The sequence below is a fragment of the Anopheles darlingi genome, chromosome 2 (assembly GCF_943734745.1).
Source record: "Anopheles darlingi chromosome 2, idAnoDarlMG_H_01, whole genome shotgun sequence".
In the NCBI taxonomy this organism is placed as follows: Eukaryota; Metazoa; Arthropoda; class Insecta; order Diptera; family Culicidae; genus Anopheles; species Anopheles darlingi.
Genome location: NC_064874.1, coordinates 15,544,738 through 15,562,091, shown reverse-complemented (window position 1 = coordinate 15,562,091; position 17,354 = coordinate 15,544,738). Strand labels below are relative to the sequence as shown.

At 50.2% G+C, this 17,354-nt stretch overlaps 1 protein-coding gene across 1 annotated transcript in view; it reads right to left on the bottom strand.

Annotated features, from left to right (window-relative positions):
* The window catches only part of LOC125950999 (heparan-sulfate 6-O-sulfotransferase 2), a 61,988-nt gene that overhangs the window by 16,474 nt on the left and 28,160 nt on the right, over positions 1–17,354 (bottom strand). The window contains exons 4-5 of the mRNA XM_049679475.1: positions 14,148–14,547; positions 8,790–11,353 (exon numbers count right to left, since the gene is read on the bottom strand). Coding sequence (XP_049535432.1) covers positions 11,215–11,353; positions 14,148–14,547 — 539 coding nt within the window. The 3' untranslated portion in view covers positions 8,790–11,214. The remainder of the gene's footprint in view (positions 1–8,789; positions 11,354–14,147; positions 14,548–17,354) is intronic.

The following is a 17,354-nucleotide window of genomic DNA, read 5'->3' as shown; positions in this document are numbered from 1 at the left end:
TTCACCACCACCTCCACACCAGTGGAATGCTTTTGATGAGCCCCCACATCAACGACATTCGGTGGCATCCCGGTGTCGTCTGGGCCCGTCCGCTTACTCCTCCCGCGAGACGTGCTAACGATAGTTACGAATGCCATCAACGGGCTCGCGGTCGGTTTCCATTAGATAATGTTGCCATCGTGGACCGACCAACTTTCAACCTCCAGCGTTCTTGCAGAGTAGAGGATTTTGGATGCGAAAAAGTTGGTCCCATCCCTCTACTAGTGCGCGCACCGCAGCAGCAGCAGGATCCGGATCCGGATCAGAGCTCCGGTCGGTGTCAGAACGCTTTCCTGTCTGCCGTAAAAGGTTGCGACTTTGGTCGATGGCTAGAAGATGGAAACTACTTGCAGGATAGTGTGACGGTGACGCTGTCGACATTTTGCATCATGGCGAACGCGCGCGTTCTCGACGCGCTTCATGAAACTACACTCGAGGGACGTGGGGTTGGAATTCCGGCCAGCCCGGTGCCAGGAATCAGGAACTACAAGTTGGAGTACGTCGTCGGTTTGAGGATCCTAAAACGTGCAAGGCCAGTAGCGGCAGTGGAGTGCAAACTTTTCGAGTTTTGCGAACAACCTACTGCTACTACTACTACTACTACTACTACTTGCTAGCTAGCTAGTTTCGACGAGCTAGTCCGTTGCGAAGTTTATGATTGTGACTAGGACACAGTAAAGACAAAACCCCACGGGCGGGCGGCTTGTTGTCATCCCCGATGGCGGACAAAAGGGGCAACGGCGATGAGTTCCGTTGTTTTTTGGAGCTTTTCAGGAGGAAAAGTATAACTTTGTCCAGTGCCCGGAGGCATCAGCACGTGTCGCCACTCCTTAACCTCGCTCCAGGTTCCCGATCGCTTCTGACGCTGACGGAAGCACCAGTCCGTGTATTCGTGTTTTTGGGAAGTGTTGCAAAAGAGGGACGACTTCGATCCGGACTGCTTAACGTCGTGTTGATGTCACGGCAAGGATGGGGGGTGGGGGGAACTTGAAAGTTCTGACGTCCTGACACAAAGTTGAAGCCAAGTGTTGCTCCTCCACAAACTGTCCACCAAACACGGTCGGCGGATCCACTCTCTAAACACACTGACGATATAATGATGACAATAGTCATCGCAAAAGGGCGCCCATTTGGGATCCACAATTGGGAGCGTCCAACGCCTTTTGTCGCGACTACAGTTTGCTGAAGAGGAAACCTCCAGAAGGTCCTTACAATGCTCGAAGACGGTTCCGACGAGCGTTGAAAGTTTTGAAACGTTCCACGAATTGGGCAAATATTTGCCAAGCGTACGCACTGGGCCCCGAGAAGCACGCACCGTTACCAGCGCCGTGGCCTAGTAGTTGAACGTGCCCTAGCACAACCCGGGCACGTGGTACCGGTGCCAAGAAGCAAACGATGTGCGGTTGTGGTGGTCTGGGACCGGGAGGACAGGAAGAGGTTATCAGGCGATTGGTTACCGCCCTTGGCCTGCGCTGGGATGCGAACGAGTAAATCCAATAATGTTTGCCGGTTCAACTGCCTCCATGTCTGCCTGGCCTGGCCTATGCTGGCAAGGTTTTTGGCAACGAGAACGATGAGTCAACGTCGCACATTTCTTGGCGAATTGGAGCGCCGCTTCGGAAGAAGCACAAGAGATGCTGGGTGATATTGGTTCACTGTTAGCATAAGAACCGCCATGAAGGAGCAGGCGACTGGATTTTAAGGAAGTGGAAGTGCCGCCTTCAGCCACCACACGTCGTGCACGGCTCTGGTGTTGACGTGCCAAACATGACGTGCGTCCGGCCACATGCCCATGCCTCTACACCCTAGGATAAACTTAATGGCGCCATCGTTCCTCACATTGAACGACCTTCTATCCATCCAATCCAAGGCGAGCGCGTCGTCAGCAGCATCTTGGAGCCAGCCATCCCCGGCCAGGGGCCGGAGAGTGCGCGCTTTACGCTCGCCTAATGAAGACATCCTTTGTTACACCACCACAATCCAGCTTATCAGCGTCTGACCCATTCTCCCTAGCCTCCTCTACCACCACGCTCTGTTACAGACACAGCGGGCAGAGCACACCCCACCACCGGAGGGAGTTACGCCGTTGTTGTTGTTGTTGTTCTTCTCCTTCCTGGACGTAAACAACCGCCCATTGCGCTGCGATGGAACACAGCTGGTAGCCGGCTACAGCTAGCTAGCTGTGTTAGGATGTCTAGGATAAATCTCATTTACGGCTCCGGACGCCATAACACCTGCGGCAATGACTCCCCGGAGATGAGCCCGTGTTTGTTGCCGGTGAATGCGCGTAAACCAAGACAACAGCCGCCGGAGCTTCTGGTGGTCAGGGCAAGGGAGCAGCCAGACCCCCATAGTACCATTGTTACACTACCGTCGGCCAAACGCACATTAACTCTGGCTCAGGGCTCCGGGGCACATGAGAGCTCTGGTGGTTGGAGGATTGCGTTGGTACCACGTCTGTGGATTCCGGACCCGAAAAACGTTGGGATTTTCTTGGGAAAAAAGGGAAACAAAGAAAGTGTCCAGCATATATTCACATGTCTCTGAAACCATCGTCTGGTATCAATACGAGTTGGAACAATGTTGAAGAAGCGGAAGGCACTAGAGGGCACGGAATTCTTGAAGTACAAATATAGCGTCCAAGTCCAACATTGAACACCACCAAGATGATGGCCACTGCGGTAACTGTGGTGACGCATAAAAAATGATTATTACAAATGTTCGCTCCTCGCGCCATCCTGTTTGTTCCTTTTTCCCTTCCTGCTTCTTTGTGATAAAATCGGTCGGTGCCGGTGTCGCCAAACGGGCCATATTTCGAGGTCGCCAATGTGGCCGTCTCGCGGCTGTGCTCGCGCCCAATGCTGGCTGGCCGGCTGGCTGGCTGGCTATGCTATGCTGCTATCAATTCGGCTTTTATGCTACGCGACGTGCGACTATGCCAAAAAGTCGTACAAGCTAATGTGTGTATGCGTCGACAATATGAGTGGGAAGCGGGCTGGCGCCAGTGTGATGCTGAGCCATAACAATCAACAATCATGACGATAGCCATTTGGATTATGGCGCGTTGATAGGCAATGAAAGTGGGACCGTTGCGAGAGGAAGTGCTCTTTACAGTCCTACTGCTGACATTTGGATGACAAATAATACAATAGTTTTGAGCTTTGACAAAGTCTGAAGTAGTATAAGAATCTTCAAGTTAGTTGTTGCGATTTTTTTGAAAGAGAAGAAGAGCACAAGTGACAGACATCGTATCGAAGCATAAGCCACCTCAAGAGTAAGCTGCTACAACTGTGTCGATAACAATAGGTCCGATTGCCAGACTCGTCGATTGGAGTCGATTTTCGTGTAGCAACAGCATCTCGATTTCCCCCTCTATTAGCCATTCCATCGAATATGCTTCATCGTTCGTTCATCGACCCTTGTGTGTGTGTGTGTGCCCTTGTGTCCTTCTCATTTCTCCTACTCCTACTGGCTCCAATTTAACTAATTGCTAACATAAACCCAATAATGACATCGTGCCGTCCGTCCACACTAGAACTGCTGGCCTAGAAACGAAGCTCGTTGGCCAGTTTTCGGTTCCATTCGAACAATCATCCCCCAAGCAAGGTAGCGCCAACGAACGGTGGTCCCTAGATTCCTATCCAACATATCATGAAATCGACAACAAGGAAAGAGGACGAGGCGAGCATAAAAAAGGGACATGGACTGCACGCAGAGCACGAACCCCGGAGGGCGTGCTTCGAGAGCGTCATCATATTCGGTTTTAGGGCGCCCGCACGCGCGCGCACACAGTCGAATAGCAATTTTCACCCAATTCCCACCAAACCAAACGCACCGCCGGTGAACACGTTCCCGATTGGAATGCTCGAATGTCACGCCAAATGTGTAGCGCCAGCTTTACCTCCATGTCGGCAAAAGTTCGGAATTTTCGGTATGGACCGGATGGACGTGCGGAAGAGATGATGGACTACCATTAGCAGCCTACACAAAACCCCAATGAAACTCATCCGATGGGAGTTTGAGAGAAGGCTTCACTTTATTGCCGATAACGGACGCAGAGAGTTCATCGATAGCTCGCGTTCGACGTCATAGTTTTTCCCTTTGTTTTCCCTTTGTGGAGTAACGTAGCAGGATCAGCGGCAGCAGTAGGAGTACAGTAGAGCCCTTTTTTTGGGCTGACGAGCAGCACAAAACGGTGGTGCACAGATGGTCGTACGCCATATACCACTGTCTGATTTGTCCTTATACCAAAGAGCAGCATCGATGGCGCTGTCTATAACGGGGGGTTTTTCCCAAAAAGCTTGTGAGTACCCTTCGCCTTCGCCACGTGCATTCATATTCCGGGCAGTTGTGTAGGGATAACGGCGGACGCACCACCATATTGGACACACATGGCTCAACATGAGGCTGACATGGCATGGCACAGCGTGGAAAAGGATCCGTCGGCTTTGCTTCTTCCTTTTCCTCAAATAAACATACGTTCACGACGACGTTCTCCCATCCGTGGCTAACGAGTTTGATCGCTTACAGCGGCGACAGATGGACGGACGGACTCCGCCGAGTGGACCCGATGGACCCGATGACGCATTAGCTCTCGTCGTCCAGCATCTTTTGCTACATCGATGTTCTCTCTCTATCTCTCTGCTCGGTGTATGAGATTGGGACAGACAATCCTCCAACCACCAACGCACACACTCTCAATCTCTTTCGCTCTGTTTGTCTATCTTTTCGAGCAACATAGACTCACCCGAGAAGGCACCCGAGAAGTGTGGTGCTAGGATGTGGTGCGCCCGGGAATCTTTAAATGCTCATCAATAAACAAGAGCATTTACGATCGATGGGCCAACAATGAAGTGATCGAGAAATGGTGGATGGAATGGAAGAAGCGGTCGGTTGGTCGGGCGGGGTCGTTTATGGCTTGTTCGCTGTCGGGCAAAGGGTCAACCGTTCAACAGTTCCACGCGGAACACATCTTCTTGGCATGTAGCTTCTCACATCGTTAACTCGGTCTTTGCAGTTGTTTCTTTTGTGATTTTCTAGAACGAACTGAAGAACCGTGAACGCCTTCTTCTCTGGCTTCCCTTTATCGATCATTTCAAAACTTATCTAAACCGAACACGTGGCAAATGGGGCTAATGAGTAGCAGGCGACGGTCGGCGATGTAATCATGATTAGGCTTGCCATTCGAACCCTCTGATTCAGGGGTTGTCCACTACACTTCAGGGGTATTAGCAAGCTACAGAAGCCTTCCGGACCTCCTGGGTGGTCTCCAAAGCATTGATGATTGATTCGGTTCGATTCAAGGTCTTCCGACGCGGGTGTAGTATCGACTAACTAATAAGACAAACATGCATGCATCAGGAAGGTGGGTTTTACGATCCACCCATTCCACCATTCCTTCCGTTGCTTGTTTGGCGCAATAAATTATGCAAATAGTGTTATCGCACGTCGGGCGTGATTCTTTCTCCGTTTCCAAGGCTGGCGACGTTGGGGTCGTGAGATTCGGATTGTGTCGTGTCGTTGCCAATCGGCAACACGCTTAAAATTGTTCGATACCTTTGCGCGGACAAACGGTTTGGAACATCGTTTTGCTTTCAAATCAAACTGAGATAGCCTGAGCTAACTAACGACTTGAAGTGCTTCCCTCTATTGACCATCAACTTGAGCACCTTAATCAAGCAATTTTTTGTATGTAACCAATTGATGGAAGAGCGAAGAGATCGTAAAAGAAGCTCTGGAAGGAACTCAACCAACATTCATCTAACGATTATCGTTGCATGTCGCCGGAAGAAAAAGGTGTCGAATGATGTGATGAGACAAAAAAGGTTATACTTGTTTTCGCATGACACCAGCGAGCCAATCTAGTAACCACTTTATCAAACAAATTGTTGCACACTTGCTCGTCGTTGACAAGTTGCCCGGTGCTAATGCTATCCCCAACGTGCGTCAACCAACGGTAGTGACTTTGTGAGGTGCGTCGCTGTGGCCTATCGTGAGCTACCACCTACCGCTGATTGAAAGTGCACGCACTCCGACGGAACATCACTTCAATTTGCACCACCGGAGCTCAAATGGAAGTAAAACACTTCACAGTCGCCACGGTGCATCGAAGCTACCCAAGCTCACTCTGGTTACGGTCGAACACCAGCATCACCACACGGTAAAAACAATTTGTATTACCGATGGCGCAACTAAGTGTCACTTGGAGCGGCGTGACAAGCCATTCGACCTTCCATCGATACATCGTGCGTTTGCACGATTCGTCATTTATTCGTTCGAACGAACGAAACGTTGCTGTCTGAGCGTCCCAGCAGGCCAAGAGAGTAGCTACCATACGACGGCTATTGCAGACAGCAAGTGGTTAAATTAATGAATTTATGGCTTAATGTCTGACTGCGTAGACTACAGCAGTCGCACCAACAGCAGCACGGCAGCAACGGTGTTTTTTTTTTCAGATACCCATTTTTCGTTCTTTAATTTCTCCCACGTTCTCGCACCAACGCGACCTTACCCATTTAGCAAGACCATTAAGCAATCCAATCGAATATCAGGCGATGGTGTTGCTTCGTGCGCCTTCTTGTTGACCATCATTGGTTGTAGTTATCTTACTTCTCGACACAACTTTCAGACTTCTCTAGACCGCTTTTTGGGGAAGCCGGGTCCTGTTTGTTCCGACTTTGTTGCTTGCTCGCTCGAACACAAATAGAGAACACAGCACGGAAATCGTTCGTGGCCACTGGCAGTCGGAACCTGCTAACACCTAATACCGAGAGATGCGAACTCGAGTATGTGTCTGCGTTTATGGAGCTTCTCGCTCGCCGGGAATCCGTTTGCACAGACCATGGCGGGCCAAAGTGTGCAAAATGAGAAATAATTGACACGGTCTGGGTCGTCATGCCGGCGATTGTTTAGCGGCAGGGAGGCCGGACCCGGTATCAACGGCGACTAGCGCTGTCTGCGTGGTCTTACCGCCGGGCAATGCTCCGGAAGATGGTTGACTAGCAGACGATTCAGATGATTCAGATGACGGTGGGTCGTGTCGGGAGCGGAGGGTGTCGATGGCAAATTAAGTTACTCCGTGTAGCTTGCTACATTTCTCCCACGGATATCTCGCTGCTCCGACATGGAGCCGCGTCAACGCAGGCAGACCGAGCAACCCGGCTAGCCGTACCACGAGCAGAACACGAGCGAATGACATCCTCCAGCAACAGCTAATGGTGCAGGAGGAGCCCTATCCGCGGTATACACGCCCTCTGTTCCCGAAAGCGAGAGTGCGTACGACGGTGACGGCTTCTGTGAACACACAACGGCTCACTGCTGCTGCTACTGCTGCTCGGATAGATGCCGACGATTGGGACTAAGCATCGTCCGAATGTTATCCCAATTAAGTGGCTCCGATATTCAGCGCCGTCTACCCGCTAGACACCGGAAGGAGCCTAGTGACCGGAGCGGACCGGATGGTTCTCGTATTGTCCGGCATCGTTTGCAACATCCGAAGCTCAATGTGATCTTCTCAGGATTTCATGAGCCCAGTAGCGATAGTGTTAGGGATACAGGCGTGCACATTTCGTATGATCATCCTTGGACACGGTTTCAGTCTGCCATTTTAAGGACTAAAAGCGTGAAGCAATCGATATTTCATTACTTGTACCATTCACGAGCGGTGTGTTATTGTTTATTGAACAACAGAAGAGCCCACCAATCCAGTAACGGAGACCGACAGCAGCCATCCAGAAAAGCATGAAATAGAACACGACATTTCGTGTCGTGGCAATCTTCTTGTGTTAAAGATTGTGCTACACCGACGAGACCGTTGGATGTCGATTTTTTTTTTCACAAATCTACGGTCATGTTGAGCAACCGGATATGGTGTTCACACCAAAACGGTGCTAAACAGCAACGCCCAATGCCATCGATTATTGGATTACATTCTGTTGACCATTCTGCTATGCTACCGAAGCTACCGTTGGCCAAAAGAACGATTGTTTGGTGGAATGGAGGAGAAGGGAGACCACACCATTCGAGATTAGGTGGACCGAACGGTGGACGCGCAGTGAAACCATGCCGCAACAACAAACTATAATCAAGAAAAAACAAGCGGGCACCATATCATTCGTCGTTCCCCTGCAAACACTGATGACATTTTTGTCGGAGTTATGTCGGTAATCCAATAATGGAATCGAATCCCCCGACAGTCGCTTGGAAGGATAATCCAAGTAAACTCAAAAGTCATTTCGCTTCTGCTTTTCCATCGCATTATGTTATTTTTCAGTCTGGAATCATAGAAGGCGTAATCGATAACGGACAAAACTCTTGGTAGTGTTTGCAAATGATTTTGAAAAACAAATAATTATCTTGTGCAGGGTAGAGTAGAGAAAGCAGTGTTACAAAATTTTCTATAACGAAGAAATATGGATTCACGTGAAGTAAGACATTTCTTAACATTTGAAACAACCATTGTTTAACTCAATTAATCATCTTTGCCTTCTTGTTCATATCAACCATAACTACAGTGCCACAATGTGTCTATTCACATTACCATCACGAGAAACGTGTTGGTTCGTATAGCGAGTGCTATAAATACGCATTAATCATAACTACAGCTCGCTCCTCGAGTGAAGAGTGAAATTCATGAGTAAGCACATTAAAACAAAGCCTTTCTACGCGCCTTGCAGGCGCCATCGCGCTGCTGATTCAGTTACAAGTTTTAAACGCATTTGTCAAAAAATGGATTCCATTATCTAACTCACATGTGATGCTAGCGGTTCCATTTCCGGTGAGGAAGATGGCTCGTTGACAGGCACAACAGCGACGATGACGACGACGACAGAAGAGAGGAGGTAGCGTTGGGCCGAGGAAGATCCAGTGTGATTGAGAGATGCTGCTGATGCCTGGTGTTGGTGATGAAGACGACGATGACAGGTTACATTAACTCGTTACTGAGCACATGCACGGTGAGTCGATGCTTCACACTTTTCACTTTCTATCACGCAGTCCTAGCTCTGCCTTCTGCGCCAGCCGCAAGCTGGCTCTGGGCTCTTGAACATAATTTTCCTTCCAGGGAAAACACATAGATTTCACGCAATGTGCACACAGTCAGCATCCACGGTGAGCCTTTTCCGTCTTTCTGCCTCTTCTTCCTTCCTGGCTTCCTCTCTTTTCTCGTTCGTGCCTTCATTCCATGCTACCATCGGTGCTTTTAGCGATGGCACCCGAACGCTCGGCCGTATCACAGTCGTCACAGCGCACAAAAAACGGAAGTCAAAGTAACTGTCATCTCCATGGCTACTGGGGGTTATGGCACGCATGGCATACGCAGAGACACAAACACACACACACGACGTACAACGGAAAAAGGGGGGAAGCAAAAAGGCGCTCCGAACACCGGAAAAAGGAGATCTGCTACCGCCGCTTTCCTCATCTCTTTTCCGTCAGTTCTCTTGTGCCATTTGCCCAACGCCCGACTGTTGTGTGCGCTGCTGCTCCGTCCCTCTCCACTTCTTAACTGCCGAACGGTGTCGTCAGTTTCCGTCGCATCGGATACACTCTGTTCACTTCACACTTCCGGTCGCAATCGCCCGTAATTCGTTTTTGCGCTCGTATGATTTTTGCTCGTCTTTTTGTCGAGCGTTTTCCCAACGACAAACGAACGTTGGCCATCTCTAGCCTAGCCTCGGCCATAGACGACGTCTGCATACCTTGCGCCTGGTTCAACGCTAACCAAGCTAACGCGCCGGTACTTATGCTCGAGCATGCCGGCGGCGTCCATTTGTCATTTGCAAAACCCTCGAAAGTGTTGCACCATCATTAGGTAGCTGTCGACAAGGCGAAACCGGAAATGAATGCACAATCCGTGCATCTTCGAGCTTTAAGTATGAACAGGGATAACGAGCGGTAAAAGACACAAGCACAGAGCATCCAAGGAAGGTTGATCCGATTCCACAGACCCCGGGCGGGGAGGTTTGTGTTCAGAGGGCTTATCTACCAGCACTGGAAGCACCACACCGATCCATCAGCTTCCTTAAAAGTAATCCTTACATAAAACCATTTCCTCCCTTCCACAATGCCGCGTTTGCGTTGGTGATGCTTGTGAGATTCGCGGCAGCAATCTTGTGTTGGTGGTTGCGGTGTTACTGGTAGGAGGAACTTATCGTCTTATAGCGTAGAACAGTGGCTTTACGGTCCAAAAGCGACACCAGTAACGAAACGCAACGAGTGACCTGCGGGCGCTATTATTAGCATAATAACTGAAGGCGGAACCGGCCGATAAGCCGTGCTGTACATGGGGTGTGTGCGCGCGCGCGGGCGCCCCGTTTTTGGCCGGTGCCCCTTTTGTGTCACTCTAACTGCAAGTAATCCGATTGATTCTTCGGTTGTTTTTTTGGAGCTTAAATTCGACGCGTCGGAAGCGACGATCTACCCTGGGCCTAATCATATCCCTTTGCCCTTTTTGGGGATACGCTGTGGTCACGCGTCAGGCTTCGCGCTTTCATTATTCATAAATCCGGCACAGATTATGTCACGGGAGCGATCACGATCACATGATCGCGGTGTGCATTGGCTACCATTGCATCCACCGCAGCCAAACTATCGCCGCTGTTCAACAGCAGCAGCAGCAGCAACAGCCTCACCGGCACTGTCTACCGTGAGGTCGTCTCCGTGCCATTTGTGGTTTGCCGGCGGCTGCAGCTGACGCTGATGGTGCTGCTGATGCTTTGTCTTCTTACGCCTACGCTCCTCCTTCTCCTTCTCGTCACTTCTCGGACTAGTGGGATTGGGCTTAACACTAATGGGGTTGTCAACGTGACCACCGTAGTACACCGAGCCGCCACCACCACTGGCTGGCGATGCCATTCTCGCTTCGTTTGCCGTCAGGTTGCCACCAGCACCATACCTACGACGACCGCCGGTGGTGCCATTTCCGGCACGACGATGATTGATTGAGTTTTGATGAGGAACGGTTGCAACTCGGTTGCCCCGTACGACACCGTGCTCTCCGGCCGGAGATGCTGCACCGGTTAGGTGGCTGGCACGCCGCGAGATGGACGCTGGCGGCAGATGCTTCGCTCGTCGCGTGACTCGGACACTACCGGTGGCCGTTGTGGTGGTCCGAGTTGAAGCGACAGCGGCGAACGACATCGTGGCCGATCCCGGACGACCCCGCAGAGGCCGGTATCAGTGATGCTCGTTGCTCGGCAGATCGTCGATGTTGCTGTCCCAGTTGAACTCGGTCACGCCGCTCCGTACGCCAAGGTTGCCCAAGTGCGCGAACCGTACCTCGAAGTCGTTATCTTTGGCTTTGAGTCTCTCGAATCTGCATACCGCGACGAGAAAGAGAAGAAGGAAAAAAAAAACGAAACAAACATTAGTGCGGCACTTTATGCGCAACAGTGGGTTCCCGCTAATGAATTGTGTGTGTGTGTGTCGCAGCTCCACGTTCAGCGACAGCACATTAAGAAGATTTCGCAAAACATTTATGATCGTGATAGCCATAAGCCAGTTCATCTTCTGCGAGATTCGTAGCTGCATGAAACTTATCGGACACGTTTTCAATTCCGTTTCTCGTCACTTCGTGCGGTAAATTCATTCTAAAGGAGCTGTGGTGGTGTCCACTAACCGTGACGAACGTGCTGGCAGATTATTACGGAATGTTTTGGTGCAGTTGTGTTGTGGAATTATTCTAACAAAAAAAAAAAAACAAGAAACAACCCAGCGCTTGATTGCCTTGCGCCAAGCGAAGCCATAAAGTGATGGCCATATTTGCCATCAACCAAAACACACCCCATTAACGTCCGTTTATCACCATCGCACCATACAGCCAGGTGTTCGGCGTTTTAATGGCGTTACTAATCCCGTGCACATCAATCGTAAAAACCGGTCAAAAGGTACCGAAATCGCTGGCTGAGCAAAGCAATGAAACATGAAACACGACGGTCCTAGCATGAGCGAGGAGGAATACGCAATACCGAGCAGGTCTCAATCTTGGCGCTAGAGGTTCAAGCTCGATGCATGAACCTAACCGGACATGGCGTGTCGTCGCTACCGCCGCCGCCGCCGCCATGACGTGTGCGCCATAATAATTCGCCACATTTATTGCACCAATTGTGCCAAACAACAGAAGGCAGCCTGGGAACCGGAAACCGGTAGGTCGTGTGTGACACGACACTGCTTCGACCGCTAGGGGGGGGATGTTGTCTAGCGTATCGGTCCTACCGTGCCTGACAGATCCGGAATGAAGTAAGTGTAACAGCGCTAGTGGCATCAGCGACAGCTAAAAGAACATTTCCGCCACAGAATAATGCTTATTGCGAGCTGACACGCTGAGGTGCCGATTTGTATTTTGCACCGTGGTCCAACCATGGACACAGAATCGGCCAGAGAGTACACCTGAAATAGCCCTTCCGTGTCCGTAGGGGTTATGTGTTGAGTTATTTCGTTTTTGTGAAGGATGATTTCTTGAGCCGTGAATCGCAATTGGCCCTTTGCGCTCTTTGATTGCAGCTTAGCAACACGGTTACACACACACACCAACACATTTCACCTGCCACATTTCATGCTTCACACCTCACATGGTGTGTTTGTTGCCATGAGGATGGCCAAGCATTAGTGTTTCAAACAGAGGAACAACTTTACCCGGACAACAGGAAAATCTATCTTCCCTTACGGGTGTACGATATCGCCGCCATCGGGCACTGGACACGCCATCCTGTCAGGCAGGCTCGACGTGAGCACCAAGATAACCTCTATCAACGGTCGCGATTCCGGGGCGACGATTCTTCACTTTTATCAAGACGCAAATAGAAGAAGCCATAAAATGGTGAAAAATAAAGCGAATCGAATTTAGTTTATGGACAGGGAAACGGGTCCCGTCTGAGAAGCCAGCGGCACCATTGCATGTTTGGAGGGTATTAGGCGGCAGGCAACAGTGGTTTCTTCACTTTCAGCAAGCTTACCTTCCCCTCAAGCGTCGGACATGGGGCAATTTCAATTAATAACTAGACCGGGTAGAAATAGAACGGAGTGCTGACCTCGCGCTAACGGCGCGAACGACTATTGGAAGGGGAGGGATTTCCATTTAGAAGGCTTCTTTCGACCTGGAGGTAGGAGAGAGGGGACTAGAAAACGGACTACCAGCTGCTAAACGCAACCGAGCCCGATACCATTGCCGCTTTTCAAAGTGTGGGATGATGCTCTTGGTTCCGGCACGACCTCGACCAGTTGGCCAGGCTCGCCCCTCCGGAAGCGCAATGGTTGCATGCAAGGTCCTTCTTCTTCGTTTGTGCTCGATAACGGTTTCCCACTGACAGCAACTGGACTCCGGATGTAGCCACTTGCCACCGTAGGGAGTGAAAGCAGAGGCAGGAAGTTTCGGAACGTTTGGAGTGAATCCGATTTTGATTTGTACCGAGGGTGGTGGTGGCCACTCTCGTAGGAGTGGTCGTGTTTCCTAGCTGGCGATACTACCTAGTAGTCGTTCGGAAGGCAAACCCAGTTATAGCAAATGGTTGAATGGTACCTTGTTTCAACTTATTTTTGCTATTCAAACACGTGTTTCTTGATAAAACAGAGCGTAGAAAACATTGCAAACATTCCGATTTTGGCAAGTACATTATTCTGATTGTTTGATCACCAGCCTTTCTCGTTGAGCAAATGTTGCAGGCAAGCACGATCGAGATTTATCGAACATACATGAACCAGAAACTGAGAGCACCGAGGATGGAAACACAACAGCTTGTTTTTAAAATATTCGACTATTGAACTGAAATATCAATAACAGAATACTAATAGAATTAACAAATTGTCACATTAGACCTAAAATGTGTGCCAAAAAGGACCGACGTTACTGACATGCGCCTACTTGGTCTAGAATAAGTCACAGATTGCTATAATCCATCGCTTCACAAACTGCGAATGTGTTTACAAAATCGAGCTACCTTCAGAATGATGTATTCAATCCAAGTGGCATTCAGAATGACATAAAGAAAACTATGTTTTTCATGAAAAATGAATGAAATGAAAAAAATATAAATTCATCTTTCATTATATTTTCATTCAAAATTTATGAAACACCTGCTACAGCACCCCATCCCTACCAGAGCCCACCTTACCTTTGGAACATGAGCTTCTTCGCGAAGGCATACAGCTCGATGTCGAGTGCGTTGAGCTGATCGATGCGGTTCCGCTGGGCCGGCGTCAGGCTGTTCATCGTCACCGTCGAGACGGTGGTGTTGTGCTGCTCGAACGGTATCGCGAACCGAAGATTGAACGTTTCCTCGAAAATGTACTGCGAGATCTTCTGGTACTCGGTCAAGCCGAAGTACGACATGGCGGCTAGGTTGCGCTTGGCGCTTGCCAGCATGATGCGATCCCGCTCGGCCGCCGGCATGTACGTCTTGTTGTAGCACCCGACCAGGGCCAAATCCGCCAGCATGCGGGTCTGCCGGTTGGCGGCCAGATTGCTTTCGCACCCGGCAAAGTCATCCAGAGGCACACCATTCCAATTGGCACCTGCAAAGGGAACGGAAGAATAACATCAAATTAGTAACCGGTCCGGAAGCTATACGAAGACGTTGAGCAAGATGGGTTGAGTAGTGGCTGACTCGCACTTCTCAGCAGTTGTAAATATCCCTTTTCACGGAATGCACGAGCATGACCTTTACATACAGGCGGCACTCAGACTCTTTTTCTATTGCTTGCTCTCTGTTTGCTTCGATGTGCTGCACTGTGTAAACATGTTGTTGTTATGATGCCGTTCAACCATGCTAGCCAAACACACCTTCGGAACGGTAATGCTTGCAACCTCCGAAAACAACCTTCGATGCGACCGTGATGGCGATATGCTGGGGTCATAAAGGTGAAGATCAAAAATAATATCCAGCCAAATGTTTGATCAGACAGGGCGCACCTCTTTTTTCAACGACCTCGCGCGGCACAGCAACCTCATTCCCACGACGATGACGACGACAAGTGTTAGGACAAACATCTCTCAATTGGTTACAGAAATGCCGTGAAGTGAAGTGAAGCCGATTCTCTGCATCGTCACCCTATCATCGCATCGTATGGCAACGCAACCAAATGCGAATGAAATTACTATTCAAAACACGTGTTATTCCCTCTCCGTGCGCCTCAATCAATACCGGAATGCTTCCTGCCCTCGAGCCGAGGGTTTCCGGACAAAAATTAGATTCCCAGTGTCGCCAATTCAATTCTTACAACAATTCTTCCCGATCCACGGTTTATCCAGCGAAGTATTTCAATTTGCACAAATTAATGTTGATTTGATTCAATTACTACACACGCCCGACCGCCGATCGACCGGTTCGGTGTTTATTGAACACAACGCGGCTTGCTGCGACGACTCTTGACAATCCGTGCGTGCGCGTGCCGCCTACTTCTTCATCTCGTGGCTGTCTTTGACGTAACGCGCCCGCCGAACCTGTCATCACCCTTGGCACTGCTGGGACGTGCCAACCATCGCCACTTCCCGCGCGTGTCTTCTTATCGGGGGAGTGGGATGGAAGTGGCGGAAATTAATGATCGAAAATATCAATTTATATTCCACCATTCGTCCTCCTGCTAGCCGCCTGCTAACCAAGCGCGATTGTGCGCCTCAGAATTGAATAAACAAGTTTAATGAGCCACGGATCCGGAGACTGCGCTCGTCCAGTACAACACGCCAGGGGACGACCGACCGAGAAAGAGAGAGAGAGAGAGAGAGCCGGCCAGAACAAAGAAAAGTGATTCCCGCGAAAGTCGATAGCGGCGAAAGAAAGCGGCCGAAGCGCCGACCGAAATGGCTTTTTGATCATAATTGATGTTTGCTCGATGATTTATCCACCTCCAGGATCAGGCAGGCAGGGCCGACCGGACGCGTGCCCCCAGGCACAGGGTTTTATGTAATTTCCCGTGCACCGTGCTCGCGAGGCATCCCTGGAAAATGGCGCAATTTTTTCCGAACCAAAGCAAACCGCCAAACGAGTTTCGTGCAAGAAACAAGCTTTCCAAGAAGTCCCCATCATCTCCTCCATCGAGAGCATCGTTATCAACCGTAACCGTCTAGCATCAAGCGAACACACACCGCGAGTGTAATTTCTGTCACGTGGCCGTCTGCCGCTACGCTCAGATGCACTACCTGCTGTTGATGCTAATGCGGATGCTGTGGCCATACCCCCATCAAAACGTTTGCAAGTTTACGAATTAAACATAAATATTGATAAGATTCGCCGTAGAATGATTAAGAAACAGAAAGCCGAGAACGATAAGACTGTTCCTAACAATCCCTGTGCCACCGGGGGGGTTCAACAATGTTGCAAAAATGTTTCGAGATGAGGCGCAGTGCATCGAGCAGTACACCATACACGTGATTCGCGGACGAGACTTCTCACAGCCGCCTATCCTTTCATACTCATCATTATACATCATCCAATATCCATTTCCATCTCTTTTTTTACTTCCAAAAGTCCTCGTATCACCCCGAAAATGGTATCAGAAGCGGATTCTTCCTAAAAAGAAAAAGGGTCGCCGGTCACGATGATGATGATGATGATGGCGGCTGCGCTGGTGTGTTCGTATGCAAATTTACAATCGCTAGATATTACTTTTCTTCGCCCGAAGACGTGGGGTTGCTGGGTCACACAGACTCATTTACTTTCGCTCGCCGACTCGCGTACTCACACCCCGTCACCATCCCGGGTCTTCGGGGTCACCAAACAAACCAAACAACGACACGACACCAGGTCCAATTCCATGGCAAGATGTTACCCGAACTTTGGCCCCTTCCCGTGGTCCCCCGCAGCCCTGTCTGACTCTGGCTGGCTGGGTGTGTTTGCATAGACATAACGGCGCAAAACGGTAGACCTACCGGTCCGATCCGACCATTACTAGCTTCCGGCACCACTCGAGCGCCCTGTCAAGTGTTTCTCATAAAAGTGCCAGAACGCGCGGCTGGAGCGCGCGGCTCAGAGGAGGCCAACAAAGCGCAACGAAAAACAATTAATGCTCACAAGGCGCGGCTAGAAAGTTTTCCCAGCTCGCCCAAAAATACCGCCGGCCGGAGTGTCGGAGGACTTTCCGCGAGCCCCGAGATGGGTTTTGCTCGTCCGAGCCAGACGATGAGGTTGGTTTCAGGGAAAACTTGCCGGGAAACACCATCCAGGAGGCGCACGCAACGCAGTCCGCTTCCCACACCATAACGGAGGCGAAATATGAGCGCCAGGAAAATGAGCGAATTACTGTGAAGTTTATGCCGACATCGAGAGGAGATTGGCACACCCAGGGGGAGGACCAGGCCAGGCCAGACCACCTGGCCAGACTGA